General features: G+C 37.8%; 1 protein-coding gene across 7 annotated transcripts in view; it reads left to right on the top strand.

Moving 5' to 3' along the window:
- The window catches only part of ADAM22 (ADAM metallopeptidase domain 22), a 200415-nt gene extending 175008 nt beyond the window's left edge, over positions 1-25407 (top strand). Inside the window, exons 26-32 of one of the 7 annotated variants that reach the window (XM_072965062.1) lie at positions 1169-1186; positions 7711-7818; positions 10236-10336; positions 10690-10756; positions 13080-13190; positions 21135-21258; positions 24515-25407. In XM_072965062.1, coding sequence (XP_072821163.1) covers positions 1169-1186; positions 7711-7818; positions 10236-10336; positions 10690-10756; positions 13080-13190; positions 21135-21258; positions 24515-24535 — 550 coding nt within the window. In that variant the 3' untranslated portion in view covers positions 24536-25407. Of the gene's footprint in view, positions 1-1168; positions 1187-7710; positions 7906-10235; positions 10337-10689; positions 10757-13079; positions 13191-15400; positions 15488-21134; positions 21259-24514 lie in introns of all 7 variants that reach the window. The other 6 variants (XM_072965060.1, XM_072965058.1, XM_072965057.1 and 3 more) reach the window with 6 other exon arrangements.
- Positions 25408-27253: the final 1846 nt, after the last annotated feature.

Below are 27253 nucleotides of genomic sequence, written 5' to 3'. Positions count from 1 at the left end.
CAGGGATTGGAAATGAGGAATACTTATTTGAAACTGGTAGACTGCTCAGATAATCAGACAGACAATAAAAAGTAAAACATTTTGAATAGAAAAATGTTGATTTATTTTCTCCCTCATCTGATGATCTCAGGAATAAAAAATATTAAGTAACAAATTGGCACTTTTACCTTCATGAGCTCATTATTAAATGAGATACTTAAAGGGTGCATGGAATAGATTGGCCAGTGAAAGTGCTGCAAATGAAATCCACATAGAAACATTAGCCTTGATGTTGGTGGAAGGAGCCCACTGCTCGATCGCTTGAGCTTTCAACACTTCTATGAAATAGTAACACCTAATTAGGTCATTATAGAAAGCTAAACATTAACTCTTTTGAGTCAAAAGTTAAAAGCCATTGGCACCTCACTGCCACACCCTCTTAAACACATTTTTGTTTCAGATTGATTTATTTTGAAACTCATGTAATTTTATTTTAGTACTTGGCCAAATAAAAAATAGAGACTAAACTTTGAACAAAGTAGTTCCAATGTAGCTTTCAATGAAGCTCCTGTGAGTAAGTAGTAATAACTTGGGAGGTCCAAAACAGCTGTGAATTCTCACTGTAATTTATCATACATGATGAAATATAATATTCTTGTATCCATTAAGTTTAACTATTTGAAATTCTTAGGAAGAGCTTTAGTAGTTTGGGGCATATATTCCGAAAGGAATGAATTATGCTTTTTATTTGTATGAAAACACAGTTTATATAAGTAACTTGACTAATTTCATTATTTAAATCAATATACATGTCTAATACCTGTATTTGAAATAGTGTCAACTTTAGAACAGTACTAAGTTTTTAATATGATACAATTGACATTGAGAAAATAATTACTTTTTAATAACTGAAACTTTATGCTTTTAAAATTGTTATTTGAAAATATTGTCACTAACCCTTTAGTGTCACTTCTTTGAAAGATGAAATTTATGTGTATGTGTGTGTGCATTCATATGTATGTGTGTAAGACTGTTTGTCTTCCCCAAAATCCTCTAATGGAGATCTTTCAATGAATGTTAGAGCTTTTATGTTTAGTGCTCTCTCTCAATGTACTTCTGTTGGTAACCAGTTTTTGTTTTTTTTTTTCTCCTCTGGCTCTCTCTCTCTTCTCTCTCCTTGTCCATAAAGAAACTATCGAGAACAGAGGTATGTAATGAGAATAATCTGAACATATAACTGAGCACTGAAAGGTTTCAGTTCTGTTAGCATCTTTGGAATTCATACATACAATTATAAAGCAAGTTCACTTTGTTTTTATGCTGTAGTGTCATAAACTAATCTTGATTTTTCATGATCTTGAGATGATAATTTTAGTAATGTTGCTGTGGAATGTGTTAATTTAAAATAGATCTGTTGTTATTTAGTTTAATGGTTCTTTCATCCAACACTACTATAATTAATAGAAGTTCGTATTTGTGTTGCTTTATAGTAATAGACACATGGAAGTTGATTTTTTTCCCATCTAAAACAAAATTCCTTTATGTTAAGATGTCACCTTTGTTTACATTACTTGATTGGCTTTTCTTCATGTTTATGACACCCTTATTGCCATACTTTCTGAAGGAATTTATTTCTTGTTACTGTTGTTATATTAGTAACTTCCATTCATAAACAATAAATTTATACAGGCACAGTGTTGCACAGTGTTGCGGTCAGGAGAATGTCTTGGCACTTGAAAAGCCTGTTTTATCTCTGCATAAGAAAAAAAATTTTTGCTGCCAATTAGGTAATTACACAGGTAGTAAAAGAAATAATTTGCATAGTTGGAATTCCTGATCATCCAGCCTACTTTTTTTGAAAAAAAACAAGCCCATAAAGTGAGACCCTCCATTCATCATACCCTTAAAATCTATATTTAACCAGCACCATAAAAAGAGATACAAAGCATTCATATAGTCCAGTAAGAATTGCCTATTTTTTATGAAATCTAAATTAGCCCATATCAGGATATATACCCTTCACTGTTCACATTTAAGAAATTACTAATGCTATTACTTATTGATACAAAAAATTAAAATATCCTGGAAATTGATCATCTAGACCAGGTTTTGCATGTCATATAGTACTAGTTTTGTACTCAAGATACTTATGCAGATCCCCACTTATCTTTTTCCACTGATCCATTATCTGCCAGTGGCAGATTAGGAATAAGATGTAATAAATGTGGTGATACTGCTTTCAGGCCTCAACCACGGCTTTCATTTTTTCACAAACTAAAATTTTAAATTTGTTTGTTATTTCCTTCTATGTTGTAATTTAAAATCCTTATAAGGTTTTAGCCATAAGTATCTACAGAGTCTTTATAAGTAAGTGGTCCCACAGGGTACCAATTCAGATCCTGGCCAGTTAGCCATAGATGTTGGAAAATACTGATTTTGCCCTGAAATAACTAACTTCCATCACTAATGGAAAAAGTAAAACTGAAACAAAATAAATTAAATTTGAAAAACAACCAGATGTCTTTGTGACATCTTTTAAACTCTGGAGAAAAGTTGGGGCCGTTTACACTTTCCCTTGGGTAGAAGTTGATCAGCCACAGCAGAAGTCTAAGTTTGGTGGCTTTCTTCTGTGAAAAATAAAATGAGGCTACTAAGATCAAAAATTAATAATTTCGCTCCATTTCCAAGGAGTTAAGGCTATAATGTAATTTAATATTGCTTAAAATGTAACATAAGCAAAGCTGTTACAGTGCTCTAAGATGTGTTCTCAACAGGGATGCTCTCCAGAATAAAGCAACTGCCCACCCTACAAAAAATGATTAATATGTAAACCTGTGCACCAATTTCTTATTCTAACTCAATATATGCATAGGAATAGTTAAGAAAAATTTTATGTTAAGAATCTCCTTTATGTGCCTGATGTAATTTCATACCTCCTGGTATTCCTGAGTCGTCATTTCATCAGTCTGGCTACTCTTTTGGGATGTAGTTCATATTTTGAGAGTTGTCGTCTTTCAGCAGGTATTTATTTTATATATTTTGTTATGCTTCAACACAACCTTTATTTTTACACTTGTCCATAGCTAATGAATCTTAGGTTTATACAATACTTCTTAAAATAGAGAAGTAGCAAGGAATGGACTTTAGATTAGGAAGTTGTGAGTATACAAATATCTTCTGGAGGATTTTCCTTTTTGAGAATCGACGTTAGTGGTGGTAAGGTCAATAGACCAAAGCATCCATTAGGAAATGTACAGTCTTATGAAAATATCTGCAGATATTCTGATAAAGATACGTGTCCAGTTCCAAAGGATGCCAGGGAGAGGAAATAAGAATTTTGAGTTGCCTTTAAATTAACTTTTTTGGAGGTGCCATGGTGAGAACCTCAAATTAAAAAAATTTCTTTGGTCAAAAAACTGATGAGGAATCAAAAATCCACTTACTAGTATGTGGTACTGGGAAATCACCTAAATTTTATTCAACTCTGAAAGCAGATGCAGTTCTTTGTAACCTGTGAAGCATTCTAGTAAGGGGAGCTATTAGTACATGGTCTATGAAGGCTTTGTGTTTCTCTGATCTTCAAATAAGAGAGGTAGATACGGTTGTTCTCTAAGAGGAAGGCAGAGTTCATGATACAAGTGGGACCCATATTACTGGTTGAGCTGGTGAAAGCATTGGTGGGCATAAAGGTTTGCTTTGACACTAAATGCATATTAAATATGTAGCCAGTTATTAGATTCTTATTGATGATATCATGGCTCAAAAATGCCAAATTGAGCATCACTTTTCAAATTACTAGGAAGGTCAGGCAAGTAATTCTGTGAAGAAACCTGATAACCTGGTAAATTTTCCCTCCAATGAATGTGTCCTCAAGGTTTACATTTTATTGAGGGAATGTGTGATAAGTTTGATTGCAAGCCTGGCAAATAGATGACAAGTGAACCCATTTTTTTTCTTTTTGTCTACAAATTGCCTAATAAAAAGTAGAAGTCTCATTCTGGGGCACAGTGGAGACAGAACCCCATACATGAACGATGTCACTTTAAAGCTGCCAGTGTCATCTTGTGAAAGGTAGAACCATGGAACTGAGGAGCCATGGAAAATTCTTAGACATCATGTAGTTAGAAGGATGACTACTGATTCTTTTCTTTAAAATCTCTAGGAAAGAGGTCCTCCGTAATTTTTTCAGTTGATACTCTTGTTTATATTTTAGCAAAACTGCTTAAGGACTTGTTACTTTGTGGCAAGAATTACGGGTTTGAATTTTAGTTTTCAGGTAGGTTTGCAACTCAATAGTAGAATAAGAAAACATTCATTGAAATTGGATTTATAAAACATCAGTATTCAGCTGAAATAGTCTCCTTGTCTGGAATGAGCATACATCATTGAACATACATAATGTGAATTAGAATAATTAGATCATATCTTCCTGATTCATACCTTAAGCAGAAACCCCCTCCCCCATTTCTTTTCTCTCCTACCTGCTTTAGCCACTTTACTTTCTGCTTGTGGCGTCCCCCCTTTTTTTTTCAATACTTCTTAGTTTGTTTTTATATTATTTTTCTTACTTCAGTGATATTCATACATCTGTCAGTGTGACTTAGTACGCACTACACAGTATTTCTTAAAACAGAAAAGTAACAATTGCAATAGCAGACAGCCCAGACACCAACAAAGCTTTGGAGAAATGCCTCTTTCAGCATTAAGGTTAAGACCTAAATTAAATTTTTTTCATTAAAATCTCATTTTGAGTATGTGTAAAGATTATTAAGTATTCTGGTTCAATGCACCCTTTAGGAAAGATTAGACTTCCTCATAACAGGGATCCTTTTTTGAAGAAAAAGAATTTCATTATATAAGCTTTTATTTACTTTTGGCCAGTAAGTATAAAAATTCATGCACATGTCTAACATATTTGCATGTGATATGGGAAATATGAGATAATTTTTCCATTATAAAACTTAGCACTGCTCAGGCCACTTAAATCCAAAATTCTATGAAACCAGCAAAATTTAGGAAGAAAACTATGAAGACTAGAAAAATAAATTCAATTAAAAAATTAAAGCTATAATTTAGTTGGTCATTTATGATCTTTTATAACAAATAATGAAGTGTTATTTTATTGATCATGGGGACCTGATATTCTCTGTCTTCACTAAAGGTTAATTAAGAAGAAATAGGTTTGTTATAATGTGTAACTATCTAGATACTGAAAAAAAGGATAAATTCCTGGATAGTGGGGAATGTTATATATTATTCCTAAGAGATCTTTAACAGAATTCATCGTCTATTATTAACATTTTTAGGCATTTACTATGTGAAGAAATTACATGCATTCCTCATGGAATTTTAAGGAAAATAGTTTCTTTATTTTGAAGACTTCACAGTAGAGACAGATAAGAATCTAGCCTGCCCAGAATGATAAAAAGCAAAGCTATGCTCCCAAAGTTCACTGAACTTAAACTTCCCTTTCAAATCTTTGACTAAAGCCCACAGTTTATGATATGTTTAGCATTAAGGATGTTTGTACACTGTGTAAAAGATGGGCTGCAGAGAAATTACTTTGAAGGAGCGGTAAAATGTGCTTAGTTAAAAAAAAATGAAACAAAACTGGGCCCCATCCATTGTGAGAGGAGGTACCTTTAAGCCTGCAATCTCAGCCAAGTGAGCCCTTGGTAAATGCCCGAAAGCCAGAACCATGTAAAGAGAGGGTGACTTGGGGGATACATTAATGGGAAAGATAACTTGTTTTTATTTAATTTGAATTTAGTGAGGCATGTCTCATCAGCTTGTAAAGATTATCTGTAAAGGTAATAGTGACAGAAATGATTTGTTAGCTATAAAGATTAGTATTGAAAATGTGATGTTGATGGTATGTTCTTGGTATTTTTATATAAATATTAATATGATACAGAAGGGAATTTTCCTCCTAGAGGCAACTTACAGAACCTTGATTTTCTTGAGAGCATTTCTTCAAGTATTGATAGGATATCTTCCTGATAGGCGGCAAGACAGAAAATATGATTCTAGAGAGTAAAGATCTCTTGCATAAGCAGATATATCTTTTGTCCTATGTTCTTAACATTATAAATATGGAGAAATTGTGTTACTTTTCCAGTAAAATTGTTTTGTAATACACTGGGAAAAAGAAAGATTACAATTATGAGCTGAAGTCACTTAAAAGGTTAAAAATATTTTGAAGGAATATGTATCAAAAATTTTATGTAAAATTGATCTTACAAATCTAATGAGAAATTTGATTTCTTTAAAGGGGAGGAGGAGATTTAACCTCACAAATGTACATAGGTGCTTTGTACTAGTTGAAAAATTTTATTTGTAGAGAGGTGTGAATATGTAGAATGGAAATAGTATGAGAGAGAGTATTTAGTCATTCAAAAGAATGAACGAACAATGTGAGAGTTGGCATAAGCAAGGAAACAGCTGAAAGTGGCATTTGAGGGATAGAATTCAGCATCAGCAGGTAACTATGACTAGTGTGGTAACTAAGGAAAAACCAAATAGGAAGAGGAGTTAACAAATGGGGGCCTTTGTTGGAGACCTAGTTAATTATAGCTCTGTTTAAAATTCTCAGTTCCACTCTAGTTTGTGGCACCTCCAGCATTCGTGCTGAATGGAACCGAGTCAAGTCTGAGATGCAGTTGCCTGTTTGGGGGCCATGCACCAGCAAAGCATCAGATTAGTCACTGAAGGATCAGCGTTGACCAGAAGTTCCTTGCTTCAGTTTTCCACCCTGTTCCCTTAGAATAAGTAATACAAATCTGTTCTGATCTTAGTTAATGCAAAATCAGAGTAAGTGGGGTCGGTAATGGTGCAGACTAGGTAGACTTTCCCTTGTTGGAGATGGAGAGTCAAGGCCACCTATAAAAATCCTTCAATAGTCTCAATAAGAATTCTGTTATTTTTTCAACCTTTTCTTCTTCTTGCTAACTTACCTTCCTTCCAACGCTCTACAGTTATAGAATGACATTTTTCTTTCTTTTCCTTTTTTTGGGGGAGGGGGGTCATTAGGTTTATTTATTTATTTAATGGAGGCACTGGGGATTGAACCCAGGACCTCATGCATGCTAAGCATGCACTCTACCACTTGAGCTCTACTCTCCCCCTAGAATGACATTTTTGATTGACCTTTGCATCTCTTTCAATTTCTTCATACTTCTGTTAAATGAACAGTGAAGTTCCAGATTGAACAGAGGACTGGAATAAGACTCTATTTAGATTAAATTATAGAACATAGCTTAGAAATCAATCCGTTCTTTTAAGACCAAACCAAGGTTACACTGTATAATGTTTAAAAATTATGATTAATTTACTCACCACAGTGAAAAAAACTGTGCCTTTTCTGGGCAAGGACTATCTGTCTCAACACGCTCCTTCGGCATCAGTTTTATTCATTTATTTTTTAAGGCAAAATGGCAGTTACCATCTCTAAGTATGATGAAGTTACAGTGAAAAAAACCTCATCTTTTCATATTTTTCCCCCAAAGCAAGGCTTTATTCATCCAGAGTGGAGAGAATTCAGTGATTGCCTTTCTGACCTCTACAGTTAGAATGACTAATTTGTCATATTTATTAATAATCTTACATGTTGTTATAGATTTGATTCATGTAGATCATTACCCCTACCTCCTTTTTCCTAAAATAATATTTGTATATGTCTGTGTTCATGTGTGTGTCTTGTTTTCTGACTCTGAAATGTTTATTATGCCTTAGACAGTTACCCCAGGGAGATTATGTAAAAAAGCCTGGAGATGGCGACTCTTTTTATAGCGACATTCCTCCTGGAGTCAGCACAAACTCAGCATCTAGTTCTAAGAAGAGGTCTGCTTTTCTGTCGCATTTTCAGATTTCTACCTGTTCCATCACACATTATTCCATTAGTCAGAACATTTCATTATTTTGCAGCAGGTTTGATTACTTCTTCCTTCTTTCTTGAATGTTAAAAAATAGTATCCTTTGTTCTTTGATTACTCTACTTCAAAATGCCATATGCTCAGAACCACTGGTTTAACAAATCAGGCCAGAAATCCAAATGGAACTAAACGAAACAAATAACCACCCTAAATCTGGATAGAAACCCCAGGGTTTTTCAACCTTGCTCTACTACAGCTTAAGAAACTATGCAATGTATTTTATCATCTTTTAAATGGTGAGCTTTATGTCATATTTGGTAGTCAAAGAAAAAGGTTACTGTCATGCTTCAATAAAAGCAGTTGTTAAGATAAATTGGTAATATAAATGCTACACTGAGTATTTCTTTTTTAATTTTAAATTTGTCAAAGCTAAGCTTGCTGTGAAAAAAAAAGATCGCTTCTCTGTGAATCATATATTTGAATATTATGATTTATTTTGCCTTTCATTCCTGGAATGATTAATTCTAGACTTTATAACTTAGAGCTTTGTTGCCAAATTAATTTAAGTATATTTAATGTTTGCCTGAGTTTTGTAACAGTCCAGGTGGGATTAATATATTATTTATATGTCTTAAACTTGGATGCTGTAGTCTCACTCCAGGATCTTAAGGTGTATAAGATCGTTTTAAATTCTGCATGCTTTATAATTGCTTAATAAAAATAAGCTGACAGTAGAAATAAATAGTTGGAATGTTTTGGGAAATGAGACCTACATTCACATTGAAAAAAGCTAAAATATTCCTTTGAAAGAGTTCCTTTAAAACTGATGGTAGGGGTATAATGTATAGAAAAAAAGATTTGAGAGCCCCATGCATTATTTTGGGCACAGTAGTTACTTTGTAGACTGAAAGGGAAACTGCTAGTTTTTTTGAGAAGAAACATGATCTCCTCTGGAGTTCTAAATAGAGTAAATCATCTGTAAAAATTCTGCAATGGATCTCACTCTTTTTAAAGAGTCAGAAAAAAGAATAGGAGGAATTAATGAGATCTGAGAACTAACTCTATGTAAAACTGTCCTAAGCATGCAGGATTGTTTTCACTCAGATAACACAACTTAAAGCAAAAGTAAAAATATTAGTTTTTGCATAAGAAGTGCTATAGAAGGGTGTTCAAAAATTTTTTATTCTTTTAATTTATTGTTGACTTTTTGGCTAAGAGAATAAGACTTACCTAAATTTTCTCAGTATATCATTATTTTCTTGGTCAAATATTTACTTTTAAATTAAATAATATGGTAAATAAGTGGAGAGATCAGTGGATTCCAGCAGAATTTCTATTGTACTTTTATACAAAATAGGAGTCGTTCTACGCTTCATAAATGATGTTGAAAAATCTGGGGAATTATGTAATAATTGTGCTGAGTTCCATATATTTTCATTCATCTGTAGAAGGTTCCTTTTAGAATAGACAGCAGTTAGCTGGAATGATATGTGGAAAAGATTTAAAGTACAGAGCTATTTGCTAAAGTACCTCAAGAAGAGTTTAAAACATTAATTAGAATAATTCCCAGATTTTAGCAAAGTCTCAATGGGTTTTGACTTTTAAGCAGTTAAATGTTGTATCAAATTATGTGAATCCCCCTTAGTATATGTAGTTTGTCAGAATGCTCTTCTTATGTGGTACAAGGTAGCTGTGTAAATTTTGCTTCTTGTAGACAGTTCATTTAAAGATAGCAGGACACAAATAGTGGAAGGGCTTAACGGTACATGGACTTTGTGAGAGACACTTCCATGATAAACATCAGACTCAGTTCAGTTATTGGACAGTTAACCAACAATATTACATTTGGAGGAGAAATGTGGAGAAAATGCCAATTCTTAGAACATAATTTTCTTGTTTAAGAAAACCTAAATATTACTTTGATAAAGGCTAACCAGGTTCAATTGAGCAACTCAGTGAGATCTCTTGAAAGTCCATGTCCTCATAATATTTGAATGGAAACCATTGCTTTACAATTAAGAAACATCTATGGTGGGACCCCATTATAACTCTGCTGCTTGGGTTATGTTGCCGAAATAATATGTAGTGAATTTGTATTTGTGGTCGCTGTGTTCTGGGGAATGTAATTGGCTTGCATTGTATCCTGATAATTTTCAATTACGAACTATTGTAATGGGGTTCCATTGTATTTGACTTTTCTTAAATTGGATGTTGTGTAATTCTGCCTTCTTCATGAAGACTTTCATGTTTTCATTCTTTCATTTCCAATTTTTTTCTTTCTCGGTTTATTTTAATGCACAGTAATGCTTAGAAATTTTGCTTACTGATTTCAAAACATTCATGTGATTATAGTTTTGAACAATATATACACATTTTCAATTTCAGGTCAAACGGACTCTCTCATTCTTGGAGTGAAAGGATTCCAGACACAAAACATATTTCAGACATCTGTGAAAATGGGCGACCTCGAAGTAACTCTTGGCAAGGTATAGGGCAGCATTCTGAGCCCATCTGTCCGTGTCACCTAAAGTCTATATTCTGTGGTCCCTGTTTATAAAGACTTGTTCCTTCCTGAAAACTCTTTAGCTCTTCTCCCAGCAGAGAGGAGGGCATTTATTATGATTATGAGAGAGTCCAGTTCTTTTTTCTTGAACGGGAAATGATAGGATTTGGTAGCACGAGTGCACTGGACACATTGAGAAGGCTGTACGGTGCAAAAAAGCCCTATATTCTGGGCTGGTGCTGGTTGTGAATTACACCCACTTGAAATACCATGTAATTAAACCTGTGGCAATTGTTTTATTTATATTCAAATCTAGCCATAAACCATCTTTTTCAGGTAACCTGGGAGGCAACAGAAAGAAAATCAGAGGAAAAAGATTTAGACCTCGGTCTAATTCAACTGAGTAAGTCTGAACCTCTAATGGAAAAAGACAGTCTAAGGTCCTGTGCAATTAGTGTGAAAAGTTAATTAACCACATCATCAGAGAACTGTAAACCATGCCTCTTGGTCTTGGTTTTGTCTTCTTAATTCTTTTTTTCTTTTTTTGCTGTTTTAAAATTAACCATGGCTTTTCTCTTTTACATAGGCATCTCCGCAACTGTGCCCATCCCAATACTCACTGATAGTGAGGGTCTCACCCTCACGGCAGGCTCTGTCCTCCAGTAACCTGCCATTGTGGTGTCTTGGTTCCGTTTTGAAGGGAATTTTGATAACATTCCTTTCTTCTCATCACCCGTGGTCCAGCCATTTCAGAGGGGTCACCCTTCCTCTCCCCAGTATTCACACAGCCCGGAAGCATCAGGGGGAAATTGCTGCCGTCCTAGAGCATGGTGACGGCTTACAGTGTGAAACCACCACTCCGAGGGCTTCATGGCTGCCATCTAAGCATTCTCTCAGACTACTGGAATATGTTTCCCTTTTAAATTCTCCTTTTGAGGACATTTAAAAGGGCATTTATGTAAACTTGCTCTTTAACGGAATCATCGTCACTAAATGCAACACAGTCCGTTTTAAATGATAGCCACCACCACCCCCTCTTTTTTGAAGAGGGAATGAGGTCGGAAGTTACATTTAAAGTCATTTATAATGAGGTAGATATAAACAGCATGTACTTTTTGGGTTTGTTTCTCCACTTTAGAAAGTTCAGGCAAAACCAGGCTTCCTCAAACCTTTATCTCCCATCATGGACTAAAACCCTCCCTTAGTTTTCTTCTGAACTTGCCAACTGGTTTTAATTCACCATACTTTTTGGACCTACCAAGTTTTGTTTTTTGTTTTGTTTTGTTTTGTTTTGTTTTTACTCATTTCTCACTGCAGTGCTAGTGATTATTGCCTGGATCTCTATTGCTTCCTCATGCCTTAATACTTAAAAAAAAATCTAAACAGCAGATGTTTCTTAACTGCTTGTCTGAAACTTATGTTAGCTTTTCCATCATATACCCTGCCTTTTTCAGTCCAGGATAATAACATTGCCCTGAACTTTGGAGCTCCCTGCTGATGGTATTGTCTTGTAAGTGGCTTCTCAAAGTTTACTAGAGGATACTTTACCTTAGAAACAATAGATAGGTTCAAGTGATACCATTGCGTGGTCCAGAATGGCATCATAGAACTCCATCACAAATAACTAATCTGTTAGAGTTTATCTTACACCTTCCCAGAGCGCTTGGATGCTTTAGGGCTTATTGTGGATAAACTCTTCTTGGAATGTTGTTTGATTTGTTTTGCATGAGGTCACCAGGTAAGAGCTTCTTAGCTTAGCTTAACTCAGTTGCTCAACAAGAGTACAGGTAAAACTGCAAAATGTTCTGAAATTCAGAACTTCCTCTGTGGTCTGCTTAGTGTTCTAACCATATTTCCTATAACAAGGCTTTGAAAACTCCTAAATGAATAACAACAAAATATCCAATATTATATTAAAGCTACAAATTTAGGGCCCAAAGAATACTTGGTATTTAGCAATATTTTCTAGCATAATCACTTACTTTTTAAAAAAAATTGTCTATAAAAGTCCCACTCATATCATGTGACAAATATTGTGATACTACAGATAGCCCTTGAGAAATCTTGCCTGTGAGGTATTTAAGTTATTATATTTAACAAGACATCATAATGGAATCATCTTTATGAAGAAGTGTTAAGGACTCTCTCAGATATTTCAGACTTTCAGACTTGGATTACATGACTCATGTTTACCTATAGGTTACCATGGAGCCAAGCCCATGAAGCCGACCCCTATTCTGACATTCTCACATACCTTATTGTCTGGGCACTGTGTTTTTTTTTTCTTCTTTCTTTCTTAAAAGGAATCCTAATACATAGCATATCAAGAATACATAGCATATCAAAGTATTTTTAATACTTTCTATAGTTGTTAAATAACCCCATTTACTTTGGATGTAACAATATCACTTGTGTGACTCTAAGAGGAGCAGAACGATCATGGACAAACATATCTTTTTAAATTTTTTTAAATTAAGAGATATTATCAGGTCCATTATTTCCACACTCCCTTTAGTATGTCATCATCCCAAAGGATGATGAAACTTCAAGGCATGAATTAAACCGTGCACCCCAAATGCACACTCTGCTAATTAACACCAGAAAATATCCTTGTTCGTTGTATTGTTTTTCCACTCGAAGCTTTTGCATCTTCCTCACTGTTGTAAATGATGTAAAAAAAAAAAGGTTTTGGCTTAGACTTTGTGTTATATATTGTGTTTTTACAGGAGGGAGCCCCAAGCACGTGAGCCTGGGCACTCCCTCGCCCAGACAGTCCCATCCCAAGGCATAAGCCCAGGGGGCTCTGACAGCCCCCAGACAGGGAGTCTGGATCACAGGTCAGTCTCCACCTGCCCCTCCATTCTGGGCTGCCACTTAATCTCCCTCCAAGTCCCTTCCTTGGCTGAGAACAGGGTCATTTGATCTCTGACTGACCCCCAACGTCTGCTCGGAGGTGGTCCTGGTCCAGCCAGCACCAGCTAATTTCCTCTGCCTTCCCATCCTGGAGAGCACAGAGAGCCCTCCTATCCTGTCTAATGCATTTTTTTTTTTTTGCATGTTGCGCTACAAGCCAAGCCACATGGGCAGATTTATAGCAGTTTGATGAAATCCCATCACTGTAGCCACCATGACCTAGTGATGTTAGGAGGCCCACTGTGAGGACACTTTCACGGGCGCATCCCCAGAAGGGACAATTGAGAGCTCTCTTCAGTGACCTCTAGTGAAGGGATCACAGCTTTCTGAGATGCTTCCTAACTCGGAGGAAAAGGTCCACCATATGCAAGTCAGGCCACACGTGGCTGTAGGTTTCATGGGACAGCCATGCCAGTTCCTTTGAGCTTCTGAGATTGTCAGTGAAAGAACACAGGTGTCCTCCTAGAAGTGGCCGACTGCCTGTGGGTGACTCATTTTGCTGTGTGGCTATGTGTCACCGAATAACAAGTGCATGGACTTTTTCTAAGATTTTTCCCAGGCCAGAGCATTCGCGAGCCTTCATGTGTGGCTGCACTTGCTTTTGACTTTTTCTTTTTGTTCAGAGTCTCAGTGGAAATCTTTATGCAAGTATTAATTGGCTATCTCTGTCAAAAGCACAAGTTGTCAGTGGTTTGTGGCTAAAGATAAAAAAAAAAATGTGAGCTGTTCCCAAGTCAGGGGACACTATCTTAGCAAAAATGGTCTTGTAAGCATGAAAAACAACCAAACCCTTCTCTCAGGAGGGAACTTCATGATGTTATTTTGTGGTGTACCCTGGTTATAGCTAAGACACTGAGGAGAAGGGCTACGGGAAAATAACTGAATCTTGCTTCTGTAACTGTGGAAATGTATCTTGATTTAAATGGCTCTCCAAACTAAAACTAAATATGGAGGAAAAGAGGCAAACTTCAACTACAAGTGAATAGTGTATTTTATCATTTCCCCTGGTTTGTTTCCAAATAATCTTAAAAGTTTTAGGGAGCTTGAATCTTCATTGTCTATAGTCTCTCTAGAAGTTACCTTTTAAATTTGAAAACTGAGTAAAACCTCCAGATTCTTCTCACTGAATTTGTTGAATCTGTATCTGTTTGATGAGGGGGTATGTTAGGCGGATGTATTTTTGCTTGGCTCACAGGGTAAAAATCAAAGGAAATGCTGAAGAAAAAAACAAACAAAAAACAAAACCTTCTGCACTCATAGTTTTACTGTCTTTTACCTTTCTCTGTGTGCAGTAATTCTGATGGAGACTTTGCCAGATCCATCAGGGAATTGTTAACTAAGATCATTATTTCCCCCTGGCAGTCACTCAAACAGTGACCAGACATTTGGAAGGCAACTTCCAAGGGCAGTTTCCTGATGGAAACATGAATGCTTTAGACTGGAGCACACAGAGGCGGGGAAGGAATGTTGCAGCTGCACCTAAGTTACTAAACCCGCCTTCAAGATCATGGAGGCCTATTGGACCACACTTTCTGTGTGCTGGGGCCCCGGGATCAGAGGACTGGGACCCCTTCTGCTCCTTTTCGAGCTGGATCATGTTTCTTATTAACGCCAGCGTGTGATCTCTTCTTGGGAGTGGAGCAGAGGCCACGTAAAATCTTTCCTTTCATGTTGGAAAGAGAATGGGGCTCTTTTTAACTGTTCTTGGGATATTATATACCCAAACACCAGGTTGGAATTGCAGCCATCTGAATATTCTCAAAAAGCACCATTATCCTTTGAAAACCAAGGAGCCAAATGGGTGGTGTCCAGGAAAAAGCCACTATGGAGGTGGGTGAATGGGACTGCTGACAGTACTCTGATTGAAAGAGATTGATTCCCTTTGGGAAACCACTGGAAAGGCTTTCTCTGAAATGTTGACTGCATTCTAGAATGCCTTGAGCCTTGTTGTAGCTGAGTTTATGCCCGTGTCATTGTACAGACTGCCTCATAATCACCCAACATTCATCCTGGTTTATTGGCCATAGTCCCTTGCATTTGGAGGGTGAAGAACATCCTTGCTAAGCTTGTGCTGTGTATTTTCAGATTTTCTATCTTGTTCTGCTTTCTTTGTTCCTTCCATTGCTTTCTGCAGGTATTTAAACCCATGGTTCAAAAGAGACTATAATGTAGCTAAGTGGGTAGAAGATGTGAATAAAAACACTGAAGGACCATACTTTAGGTATTTTATAAATTAATTTTATATCCTTTTCACACTCTCCCAGCACATACGAATACTGTGGTGTGACTGGCTCTCTATCTTGTATCTCCCAATACAAGTTCCCATAGTTGGAGAGGGTCCTTGTTTATTTGCTGCCTTTTGATCTCTGTTTTTGGCTTCGTGAGCAAGTCTAGTTCTTTTCTGAATGTTTCAAATGAAGCCATTTGAAAGGGTTGCCATTGAGTGCATGTCCCTGTCACCATCTCGAGCTTTTTAGTAGCTTTCTGTTCATTTTACGCCATGTAGTGTTCTATGGGCATGAAACATACTTTCCACTAATAATTAAGAAGCACTATTAACCTGAACAATTTAATTTCTGGAATCTAGCGGTTTCATAATGCATTTTTCCTACTTACCGCCTCACGAGTGCATAGTACATACCAAAACTTAAGGAAAAACCTGAAAAGAAACTAAATGAAATGTGGTGGAATTTTACTTTGAGTGAAAAAACAATGATTTGACGTAACTTGACAATTATTGAGAATATTGGCCACGTGAGCGTGTATGGAATGATTTTAGGTCTGATGTATGCAGTACAACCATTTGCTACCAGAGAAGGGCTGTGCTGAGAAGGGTTTTACAGATTCTCAAAAAAAGCATCTGAGGAATTTTTTTATTCCAGTAAGAATAAAAGGCGTTAGACGTTGTCTAACACTTCAAGTAGAACAGGGAACAGATCAGAAACATGTTGATTGACAAAAAAAAAGAGCAGGCGAAATATTCCTACATTTTAGCAACTAGCATATTTATTCAATTCACTGCAGCTCAATATAACAGTAGAGGTCAGAGAGAATTTCCAAGAGCTCTTAATGGCATTTTTTCAGTCTTTGTAATATCAAAGTGATTTTCTAGGGGTAAATGGCTACTTTATATCTGACTACTTTGTGGACAACTAATGTAAAGAAGAAATATAGACTCAATTACTACCTCTTCTGAACATAAACGATAAGATTTCAGATTACCTATTGCCATGACTTGGGTCGGCATTTATCAGATATCAAAATACATACGTGTTTTTAACTCTCAGCACCCATTTAAGGTGGACTTTCTCTTCCAGTGTACCATTTAGTTTAGACATGTATAGTTTGAGAAAATGATTAGACCTACCTGCATTTTAATTTGATCCATACATTTGCATATAACCCACGGAAAGCAAAACCCCTGCCTGCTCACAAAAATATATCCTGCTTTTATCCCCCATCTTTCCCTCCTGCCCTGTCCCTCTGCTCATGCACATACACTCACATTCAAACATCCCACCCTCACCTGTAGCTCCCAAGATGGCCAACGTCAGGAAGACAGGTAAGATGATTGTGAATGTTATTTGGAATCTTGGCTCACCTGCAGTCCTATCTCTCCTTTCTGTTTTCCTCAGGCTTGTGGGCAGATTGTAATTTGCAGTTGCCATGGAACCAAAACAGAATGGCTTTGGTCCCGTATGGGGTAGGGCTTATATACCTACAGGGACATTTTTGCAGCGATAATTTGTGAAATGGTACTCCGGAAGAGTTGATTCACCTCCCCCTGGGTGAGCTGAGTAGTTTATGTGACTCCCAGAGAAGAGTTCACATCTCTTAAAACCAGCACCCAGGTCTGCCCAGAAGCTGCATGACTAAACGCAATTTGGATGGGGAAATGCTTCAGCTCCCCCCGTTGCACGTGCAAAGCTGCAAGGGCAATTTTAGAGCATTCCTTTATCTCTTCCTATAAGATGAGATGTTGGTTCCTACAGTGGATAGTCACATTCAGAATTAGTGATTAAGAATCCATATTTAAGTTTAAAGGCTAGATAGAATTCAGTGGAGGGTTGTAAGTTAACTGTTATTTGAGTGTTAAAAAGGGTTATGCTGGTGAGACTTGAAAATTAGCGCTGATTCTCCGTGAGAGTGGTAAATAATGGAGCTGCCCTGGGGCTTGCAACACAATGATTCTAACACAACAGGAGAGGATTTCAGCCACTCTTCACGCCAAGCCTCACGTAGGCCTGAGCGCATCCACATTTGGCTTATGCTTTGCCAACCCTGTGCTTAATCTCAGGTCTGCTCCATCTGCCGCCAGGTCATTCAGGATTACCTCTCCTGCCCAAACTACCAATAAGGGCAAAGGTCACTTTGTTAATCCTCCATGTGGTGTGTAGGGTTTGTGGCATTCCTCTCAAAATGCAATGGGGACTTCGACAGCAGCAAACTGGTCCAAAATACAGCCCAGCATTAAAAAATTATGTATCCATATCACTATGAAGAGCAAAGCATAGGGCGGAAGATTTTGAGCAGAGTACCTCACTTGTGCTCTTTACCCAGTTCTCATATGGCAGCGTTCATTCCAGCTGTTGTCAGAATATATTCAGGACATCGAGAAGGAGCAGGTGAAGTCAGAGCAAGAGCATTATCTTCTCACACCTATATCCTGGAGGCAGTTCTGTTGATGATAGTGCTTTACAAGCTCTTGGAAGGTTTCCTTACTGTGGGGTAATATCTACTTGATTATTCACTTCATCAGTGGTTTTTGAGTTCGTGTCCATGATGTTGTGGAAAACGCAGTAACTCTGGAAAGACACTGATTCTAATAGGTGACATGTATTGAGTGCCTGCTGTCTTCCTTTATTTCTTACAACATCATGAGATGTAGGCATTCTTACTCCCTTTCTATGAATGGGGGAAACTGAGCCAAAAGGGTAACTCGAGGTAGCATAGCTAGTAAGTATCAGAATCAGAATTACAAGCTCCCGAAATCTGTTCCTCTTCCATCAGACCACTGTAAAATTTGCATACTAACACAGCCAAGTGAAGAAGGGGAGGATGTGTGTCCCTCCTTCCCTCCTGTGTAGCTGGTCTGGTTTTAGCCTGTTCTGGGGGACAGAACTGAACTGAGATGGGCCTTTGCTATCTACAGAAGGCAAGCCCAGGCAGTCTGAGGTAGCTCCAAGACACAGCACAGTCCATTGGCACAGGGATGCACCTACATTGTATAATTAATTCTAAATGGCACCCACTCTGGTTATTGTGGTTTTAAAAAGTGCAATAATGATAATGGTTAACATTTGTCCCACGATTACTTTGTAAACAAATGAGCTGGGCCGGTGCCTGGTTTTCAGTAAGAGCCAGATTGAAACTACCAAGCAAGTAGCCAGGGTCAGAAAAGAGCCTGGAGGCGGTTTGGAAGAAATGTCTTTCTTTGACATTTGTGAGGAGTTTGTAGTTTATTTTTGTTTTCCCTAAACTGATTTACCCTGCCTTACTCTCTACTCTCACTGACTCCTGCTCTGGTGCAATCCATTCCCCTACCCCCACAAGATAATCTCCTTCATGCTGTCACACACCACCCGACCTCAGGACCCCGTGCCCCTGCCCCTGCTAAACTGTGCTGCTTGGTCTCTTGCCCCTAGGGTCCAAAGTGTCAGCTAAACTAGTGTGTTAATGTGAGAAGTAGTAAATGCCTAATTTGGGGAGGGAAAGTCTGGAGAATACCTCCTGTTTTTGTTTTAACTCATTATTGCTTTGGCCAGAGATAGATATTTGAGGCGAAGACTGGACTTCCAGCACCCTCACTGGAACACAGAGCTGGTCATTTGGACCATGGCCAAGTGACTGGCTGGCATGATCTTGAAGCTATAAGCTAACATCTCATAATATGGACATACACACTGCAGAAATTAAAAAGAGGAGTCAGTTTGCATGACCCCTAGAGTCAACAAGATTTACCTGTTTGTGTACCTGACTAGCTTTTCTAAACTTGGAGATCTTATCAGTAGTGATTAGGCTGAAAATCCTCACCCAGGTTAATATCCCTAATTTTAGAAAAATGTATTTAAATATCTAGATATAAAGGTATATCTTCATTTTACACATACTGAATTTGTTTCCTAAAGATCATAATCCTACTTGAAATGTTTCCCTAAAATTGAAAAAAAACCATTAATTTCTGAATTAGAAAAAGATGCAGTCATACATTGCTTTAATAGTACTTTAGAGGATTTGAAGCGCCAGTATTCTTAGTTCCACCCATCTGCTTCGCCGTGGAGAGCATTAACACAAGAGAAGTCGAACAGCTGCAGTATTCTAACAGTACACCCTAAGGAGTGGTCCTGGACATCTTCCAAAAATAGAGGAAACATTTGGAATTACAGGTTAAAAGTAAACTGAATCACTCTTGCTTCTTAAAATTGAGCCAAATCTCAGAGTTTGTAGGAAAATTTATTTTCAAACCTTAGCTTAAATTGAATGTCTATAAAATAGACTGATTTGAAAGCTACAGCGGAACCAGAGCAAAGGATGATACATGGATGAGAACCAAACTTTAACGTCAGGGAGAAAAAAAGACGTCTTTATTTGGTGCATGCAGTTCGGTCAGAAGATCTCCCCCCACCCAAGGCTACCCCACCACCAACACTCGCGGGCTGAGTCAGTCTCTCACAGCAGATGAGATGCATCCTGCTGAAATAAGTCCCCACGCTCCAACATGGCAGTGTAACCAGTTCAGTGATGCGGGTCATACCCCTTGCACCAGGGCTTGAGGAGTTATGGACGTGTAGTGGTATCACTGGTGAATGGATAGCTAATGCTGAATTACTATGTCTGTTTTCCACTGACATGGTGGAAGTCGACACTTATCACCCACAGCTGTTTTGTCCCCCCTCCCATTTTAAAGACAAGATAACAGATATGGGCCCTCCCAGCCTGCTCTTCTTAGTCACAAATATTACCACTGCACATGCAGAACCAAACAAGTTCAGCATCACGAACCCAGAGCTTCCACAGAACTTTTATGTGGAATAGCTCTGTGATGAGGAGAACACATTACCCAAAGAGAAGAGTTTTGTTGTGTTTTATTTTAGTTTTAGTAAAATTCCAGTCATTAAAGTGTCATCACTTGATTTACATGACAAGTCTACCCTACACAAGTTATCAAGATCTATGTCTCTGGGTTAGAATCCTCCCCTGTCCAGAAATGATGATTGTAGGGACTAATCAGACCATTTTTGTATGTTCTCATCAGACTGTTTGGCTGGAACTCTGCACTCCTTATCGCTTGCATGTTTACTAATTTGTTATAAAAACCCTTGTATTTGCCTTTGTTCTTTCACAACTAACACACTGGCCTCTGAATGCATGAGTTTTGTGTAAACTGGTGTGTGACTTAGCAACTAATAAATGTATCAGTTGTACTGTATTTTCAGATCTTAAAAATATAATTGGAATTACTGTACAAAAGACATTTTTGACATTAAGTGATCAAAATAAGGCAGAATATTGATATAGTATACACTTAATTTACCATTATGAGCTCTTAGAATATTTTTATCCCTTCTCCATTTTAGCTTTTTAAAAAATCTAATCTATAAGAAATGTCGTGATTGGCTGTTCAGTTTGAAAAGTATGATTCTGTGTACTAACATTTACGCAACATATTGTAGTTATGAAGTTAGGAAGATGAAATTCTAGCATTCCAGTGTTGTGAGTGACAGAGTTTGTCCTGGTAGTTAAACCTGGGCGGTAGTGGCCTATGGAAGTAGAAATCAGAGGGTTTGTTCTGAACCCACTTTTCAGATATTTGAAAAATATATTAGGCAACCACATAATACGTATTTCATGTGTTCTCAACGTCTCAGGACTTTATCTCCTGCCAAATCTCCTTCTTCGTCAACTGGATCTATTGCTTCCAGCAGAAAATACCCCTACCCAATGCCTCCCCTGCCCGATGAGGAGGAGAAAGTGAACCGACAAAGTGCCAGGGTACGTGGTGGCTTCTTCCATATGCTCATAGCCTCAGTCACGCTTGTTTACCTGTGCGTGGATATTTGAAAAGACAGAGTCATTTCATAAGAAAATGAAAAAAAAAGAATTTGAAAAACAAGGTTCTCAGGGCTTTGGGGCTTAGATTTATATTGACAAATTAGTCTAATCACTGATGAATCCTAGAACTCTTTGGCATAAATTAATTATTTATGGCTATATGTTTATATCTTATTTTATTCATTGTAGCTAATATACTACAACCTGGAATTAGACAAAACAGAGAATGTATTTTGCTTTGTCAGTTTCTTCATGTACCTGGAAATGGCAGAGACTTAAGTAAACCAGCCTCATTTCCATGCACATTGTGCTTACTCTGTTAATGACACAAATAGGATTTAAGAAATAGGAACCCCTGACAGAAAATCAGAAGAGTCTTTGAAAATGCAGGTGGAATTTGGATACAAGGAAAGGAGTCTTGAAAATCTGTAATAGTAAGAATATGGCAAAGGTATGGTGAAATTTAGCAGTCTTTTACTTAAGAAACAGATTAAAAATGTACTTGGAGTTTATTATTTTTATAAAAATATGATTCACCAGAGGTTTCCTTAAATACTAAGTCCTCTTTTACATTTAAATTATGATACTGCTCAGTGATCCAGTATTCAGAGAACAGGTCCATTATGTGAAGTTTGAGACACGGTCGAGTTTAGAGACAGAGGCAAACCAGCCCTTAGAGACTTAAGTGAAAGATTACAGAATTAAAGAATAATTACTTTTATTGATGTTGTGGTCAGTTAAACTATAAATGTGATCTTCTCAGAAATAATTTTGCAAAAAATATAAAATAAAGTATAGCTTTAAAAGCCTGGACAGAATCATCTGCTAGTGGGTCTTGGGTTCCTAGGCTTTTTGGTTTTGAAAGATATTTTAGAGCCTCTTTGACACTGAACTTGTAGCATGTGATTCAGGGAAAACTTGGATTATTCACATTTTAATTTGATCAACTCAGAGTCAGTAAGAAAACAGAACTCATTAAGACCTGATTAGATCACTATTATCAAAAAGACTTTAAAACAATCAGTGTTGTTTTATTAACCATAAAAAAATTACCTCCATATTGTTTCTATGGGAAATGGTAGAAGATGGAAGGGAAGAAGAGAACTTAGATTCCCCAGCACTCAGCTTTCTGGCCTTAAAAAAAAAAAAGACTTGAGAATAGGCGTCCAGTTGTTCATGATATGAGTATGTGGTGATAAAATCTTAGGCTGATCTCATTCCTTTCCTCCCCAGGGCATTGTTGAAGTGTAACACCCTGCCTTCTCTCCCTGATAAATTGTCTGCATTGCTATTTTGCTCTGTCTAGTTGGGGACAGTCAGCTGTTGTCATGTCAGGGTGCAGGTTTTTGGAGATGTTCCTCCGTGAGAGCCCATGAAAATGACAACTCCCCAGGAGAAATGTCTGGCCCATGGCCTTTGCTCTGCCCTGAGTGGGGCGACCACGAAGACTATAGCCTCGGGGACAGTGCTGTGAAAGATCTGGTTGGTTCCATTCACTGTGAAACAGTCACATGGGCATGTAGTAGAATCCTCCAGAACAGACAGCCCTTGTCTCTGGGCTGTCCTTATGGGCCGTGGAGAATTGAACAAGCAACTCTTTCTATCAGCAACCCCTCTGTTACAGCCATCCACACATGGCCAAGGTCACACCTAGTCCTAAAAGTGATGGCTTGGTAACTCTTTGCTCCTTTATCTTCACTAGGGTAATTGTGACCTTCAGGTTTTCCCAATGTCATTCCTTTGTTCCTCTCTTTTTTTCTGCAAGCTGTCACTTATTGTTTAATCTTCATAACCATTTGTTAGAAAATTGGGCTCACAGAAGCTGAAGTCTGAATTCTTTACTACTTTGTACCATCATCTGAGCATCAGTACAAAGCTTCTTTCCCTCTGATGCCCTGCAGACCTCCTTTTAACCCTTCATTTTCCATTGTCTCCACCAATAGGTGTCATCTGCACACAAAGATCCTCACAGTTGGGAGATGTGGTTTCCAAAGGGTGATGAGATGGGTGTCTTTTTTAATGAAAAGGACTTACAAAGCAGACCTAAAGTAGATAACAAAAGGTTTCCTTGCAGAGTCAAGAGAACCTATTAAGGGAGCCTGTATAGAAACATCCAGTTAGTCACTTAGCTATTTCTCCTTTTTCTTTACTAGAAACTCATTAGGTGTAATACTGACATGCCCTGGATATCCAGTAAAAATGAAATTTGGATGGAAATTAGATGCAACCTACATCACACTGGTCTTAGTCTTCCTTTGTTCATGTTGATAATAATTATACCCAAATCACATTGCCTGGAAACATATTTTATCAGCTTGATCTTTTTTCTTCTCCCTTTTTTTTTTAATTGGCCTTTCTTCTCTGGTGAACTGAATTGCACTATATTTGATCATGCCAAACTTGTTTTCAGTCCATTAAGGCATGTACTGAACATTCTAGACATTACATGTGAACAGGGCTGGTATAAAGAACTGGAGGAGAGAAAAGAGGTGAGGGAATAAGGAAACTGACATCGTGCACTGGATGGGTCATTCTGCTCTGAGATGTCGGCTCCTGAGAGAGGACTATTTTTCAGGAGGCAGTGATGGATTTGGAGACTGTATAACCTGGCCATAGGCCCAGGGTTTCTAGGTGGATGGTGGTGGTAGTAATGGACTCACACTTCCCTAAGGTCAGTAGTTCTAAGCACTGGCTGTACAGAGTTGTCTGAAAGCCTTTTAAAATATACTGATGCCTGAATCCCAACCAGAGAGATTTTGATTTAGTTGGTCCGGTGTGTTGTCTAGGCAATGGGGACTTTTAAAATGTCCCCAGGCCATCATTGTTCTAACTGGCTATATCAGAATCCTGGGGAAACTGAAGTTATGTGTAGCTTTAAAAAACAGTATTTTAAGTTATTTTATTTCATTTGAGACACAACATTTAGTTTACCAAAATTACAAGTAACATTAAATGAGGATGTGAGGGTTTTATGTATTAAAAGGTGGCAGTTGTTAAAAAGGTTGAGACTCGGGTTTAGGGGAGAGAGCTAAAAATTAGAGTGTTTATTTTATCCATTTATAAGACTTTGCAAGAGTGTGCACCCACCAACACCTAAGTATTGATGAACTCACCAAATCTTTTTCATCTTTGCTGTTCAGAATATGCCTGTTTCCTCTTTTCACAATGTGAAATTTTGCTCTTCTCTGTTATGCAGCTATGGGAGACATCCATTTAAGATCAACTGTTTACATGTGATACATCGAAACTGTTTACTTCAACTTTTATAGAAAGAAACCCAGCCTCACGGAATCACTGCAAATCTATCTGCTCTTCAGACAATTCGAAAACATCACTGAATGCCACAGAGGGGAGGAAGTCGAGTCTCACATCTGGATATCACTTTCTTTTTGTCATTGGCTTAGGATTTAACTGAACCATGAAGAGAACCACTGAAATGTGACACTATAACATGGAACAGTAAAGGTACTGGTATGTTCATGGATAATCCGCATGACAGATACATGTAGAAATATCACTAAACTTAACTCACACGACCCAAATGTAGCAAGTTTCCTAAGGGACAGTAGTGGATTCAGAACTTGCCATTCTGAAGCCCATCCTCATTGTAGACAGTAATGCTCTGTGCATGAAGCTTCTGTTTATTGTTTTCCACATTTAAGGAAACAACATCTCATAATAGAAACTAGCATGCAGGGCTAAGGCATCTAGGGTTTTTCTCTGCAGGACTTTAAAGCTTGAGAGGCCAATATCCTATGCGCTCACTGTAAACATGTATTTTTTATTTTATTTTATTTTTTACTTTTCATATTTATTATCAGCATCCAAGGACCATTGTACATATGTAAACATTTTTAAAATTAAAAAAAAAAGCAGCTGTTACACACAAATGTATTTTGCCAAATGCCTAACGACAGTCAGTCACCATCATCCACCAGATGGTCTTTAAAGATTATAAGCAGATGATGTTGTAAATATCGTAGTCAGTGCTGTATATGTGTCTCCCTATAATTGATACTTGTCCAAAACATGTGATATCCCTTTAAGCTGTGTGCAGTCCAGAGGCAGTTTTATTGAGTAATTAATTGAACAAGATGCCCAGTAAAACCTAGGGCCTTTGCAGCCTGCTGGGCCAGGAATCCGGTGGTGCCGCTGCTGTCCGGCCTCCAGGTGCGCCACTGTTCCCTGGGAATCCTCCAGCCTGTCCTCTTTTCTTCTGGGGGCTGCAGTGCCTGCCTCAGCACCTATTAGTTCTCGGTTCCAGAGCACACCTGCTGACCTCACCCTGGGGGCCTGCGAGCCCCACAGCAGCGTGTCCTGCTGGGATTAAGCAAGTGCACCAAAGACATGGGAGACCACAGCTGCTGCAGCACTGGTAGCCTCCGACATGCCAGTCCTCAGACCCTTTGTGGCCTAAACTTTGGTTCTTTTACAAAACTTTTTAGCCATCCTTATTTGTGACATGAATGACTTGTTTTAGTACAAACAACTTTTACCCTGTTTGTTAAGGGTTTTTTATCAGCGGTGGGATATGAGTCCCAACAGGTCATTCTGCACTGACTTGTATGTAAGTGGTGGAAGGTTCCACCAGCTGGGCTGGGAAGCCGCAACAGGCCACCGAGGGTTGACAGAAACATAAAACCAGGAGTGCGCAGCCATGGTGAAGTCACCCAAACAGCTGGCACAGGGAAGAATCTGACGTTCTGAACTCTGTATTTTTTTAATCCATGGGAAAGTAAGAAATCTACTTTAAATCCCCTTCTTTAAAACCAAAGTTTGATGGCTGTCATTGTGCAGCTCTATCATTCTGAAAGAAAACTTCTCTCGGGAGGCTACACTAGTAAGCTCAGAAATTGATGGGATCAGTCAAATTCTTTGTTGTGACCAGTAACTCTGAATTTCCTCATTTTCTCTCCTTGGTCTTGAGAGGAATAGAATATGCAGATAAAATTTTAGAAATGTCCTCTAAATTTGATCTCTCCCAGTAGTGTCCAAGGACAAGGTCCATTTCATCTCCACGTGTAATGATCTTGGAGGCCTACACTGAATGGCTCAGTTAGAAGGCGGTGTTCTATACTCTGTGTTTATGGCTTCTCTAAAGGACCTCTCTTCTGAAAGTCTGAAAACATTTGAAAACAGTTTAATCCACCAAAATGATAGACAGCATTTTTTCATGACAGGAAGGGATGTGATTGTCAAGACAACAATAAATGATCCATCAGAGACTAAAGTCTGGGTGAGCAGTGGGTGGTGTGTTGCCACGGAGCTCAGCCGAGGACAGGAGGGCAGACAGATTTAAAGATGTAGCAAAGAAAGTGGCTTTTGCCCAACATCACTTTTATGTGCACTGAACGTTTTCTGGAATTGAGTGTATAAAAGGCTAATGTTATAAGGTTTATTTTGACTATAATAGAGTTTATAGATTTGAATGTAAGGTACCTCGTGTAAATACGCTTCCTAGTTACGGTTACACATCCCTGATTTGGAAGAATCCACAAGTAATTAGCTATGTAGTCAACAGATCCCTTCCCCCTTCTCCCTCTTTCCTCACCTTCTCAATTATTTTTACTTGAAAATGACTATTTCAAGTGAAAACTCATTACCTGTGCCTTTTGGGAGACATGGTGGCTCTAGAGGTACATAGCTTATAGTCAGCTTCCTCAGTAATAACCTTCACAGGGAACTGACCGAAAAGTGTTTTGTTTGCAGAGAGATTATGATTTTATAGTAGCTTTAATGTGCTATTCTGGATATCTGCTCTCGACAGGGATGCTTAAACATTCTTACAGCCATTTGCAGAATTCTTTGACAAGTTTATCATTTCTGTAGATAGTTTTGAGAAGTACCCATCCATGTGCTTATGGTTGGTGTTTTTAGATGTATTAAAGCTAAATATTCATGGCTTTTCATCCACTGAGGCAGAGAAAATGGACTC

Source organism: Vicugna pacos, chromosome 7 (genome assembly GCF_048564905.1).
Source record: "Vicugna pacos chromosome 7, VicPac4, whole genome shotgun sequence".
In the NCBI taxonomy this organism is placed as follows: domain Eukaryota; kingdom Metazoa; phylum Chordata; class Mammalia; order Artiodactyla; family Camelidae; genus Vicugna; species Vicugna pacos.
Note: the sequence above shows the minus strand (reverse complement) of the source record. Positions and strands in the feature narration are given on the sequence as shown.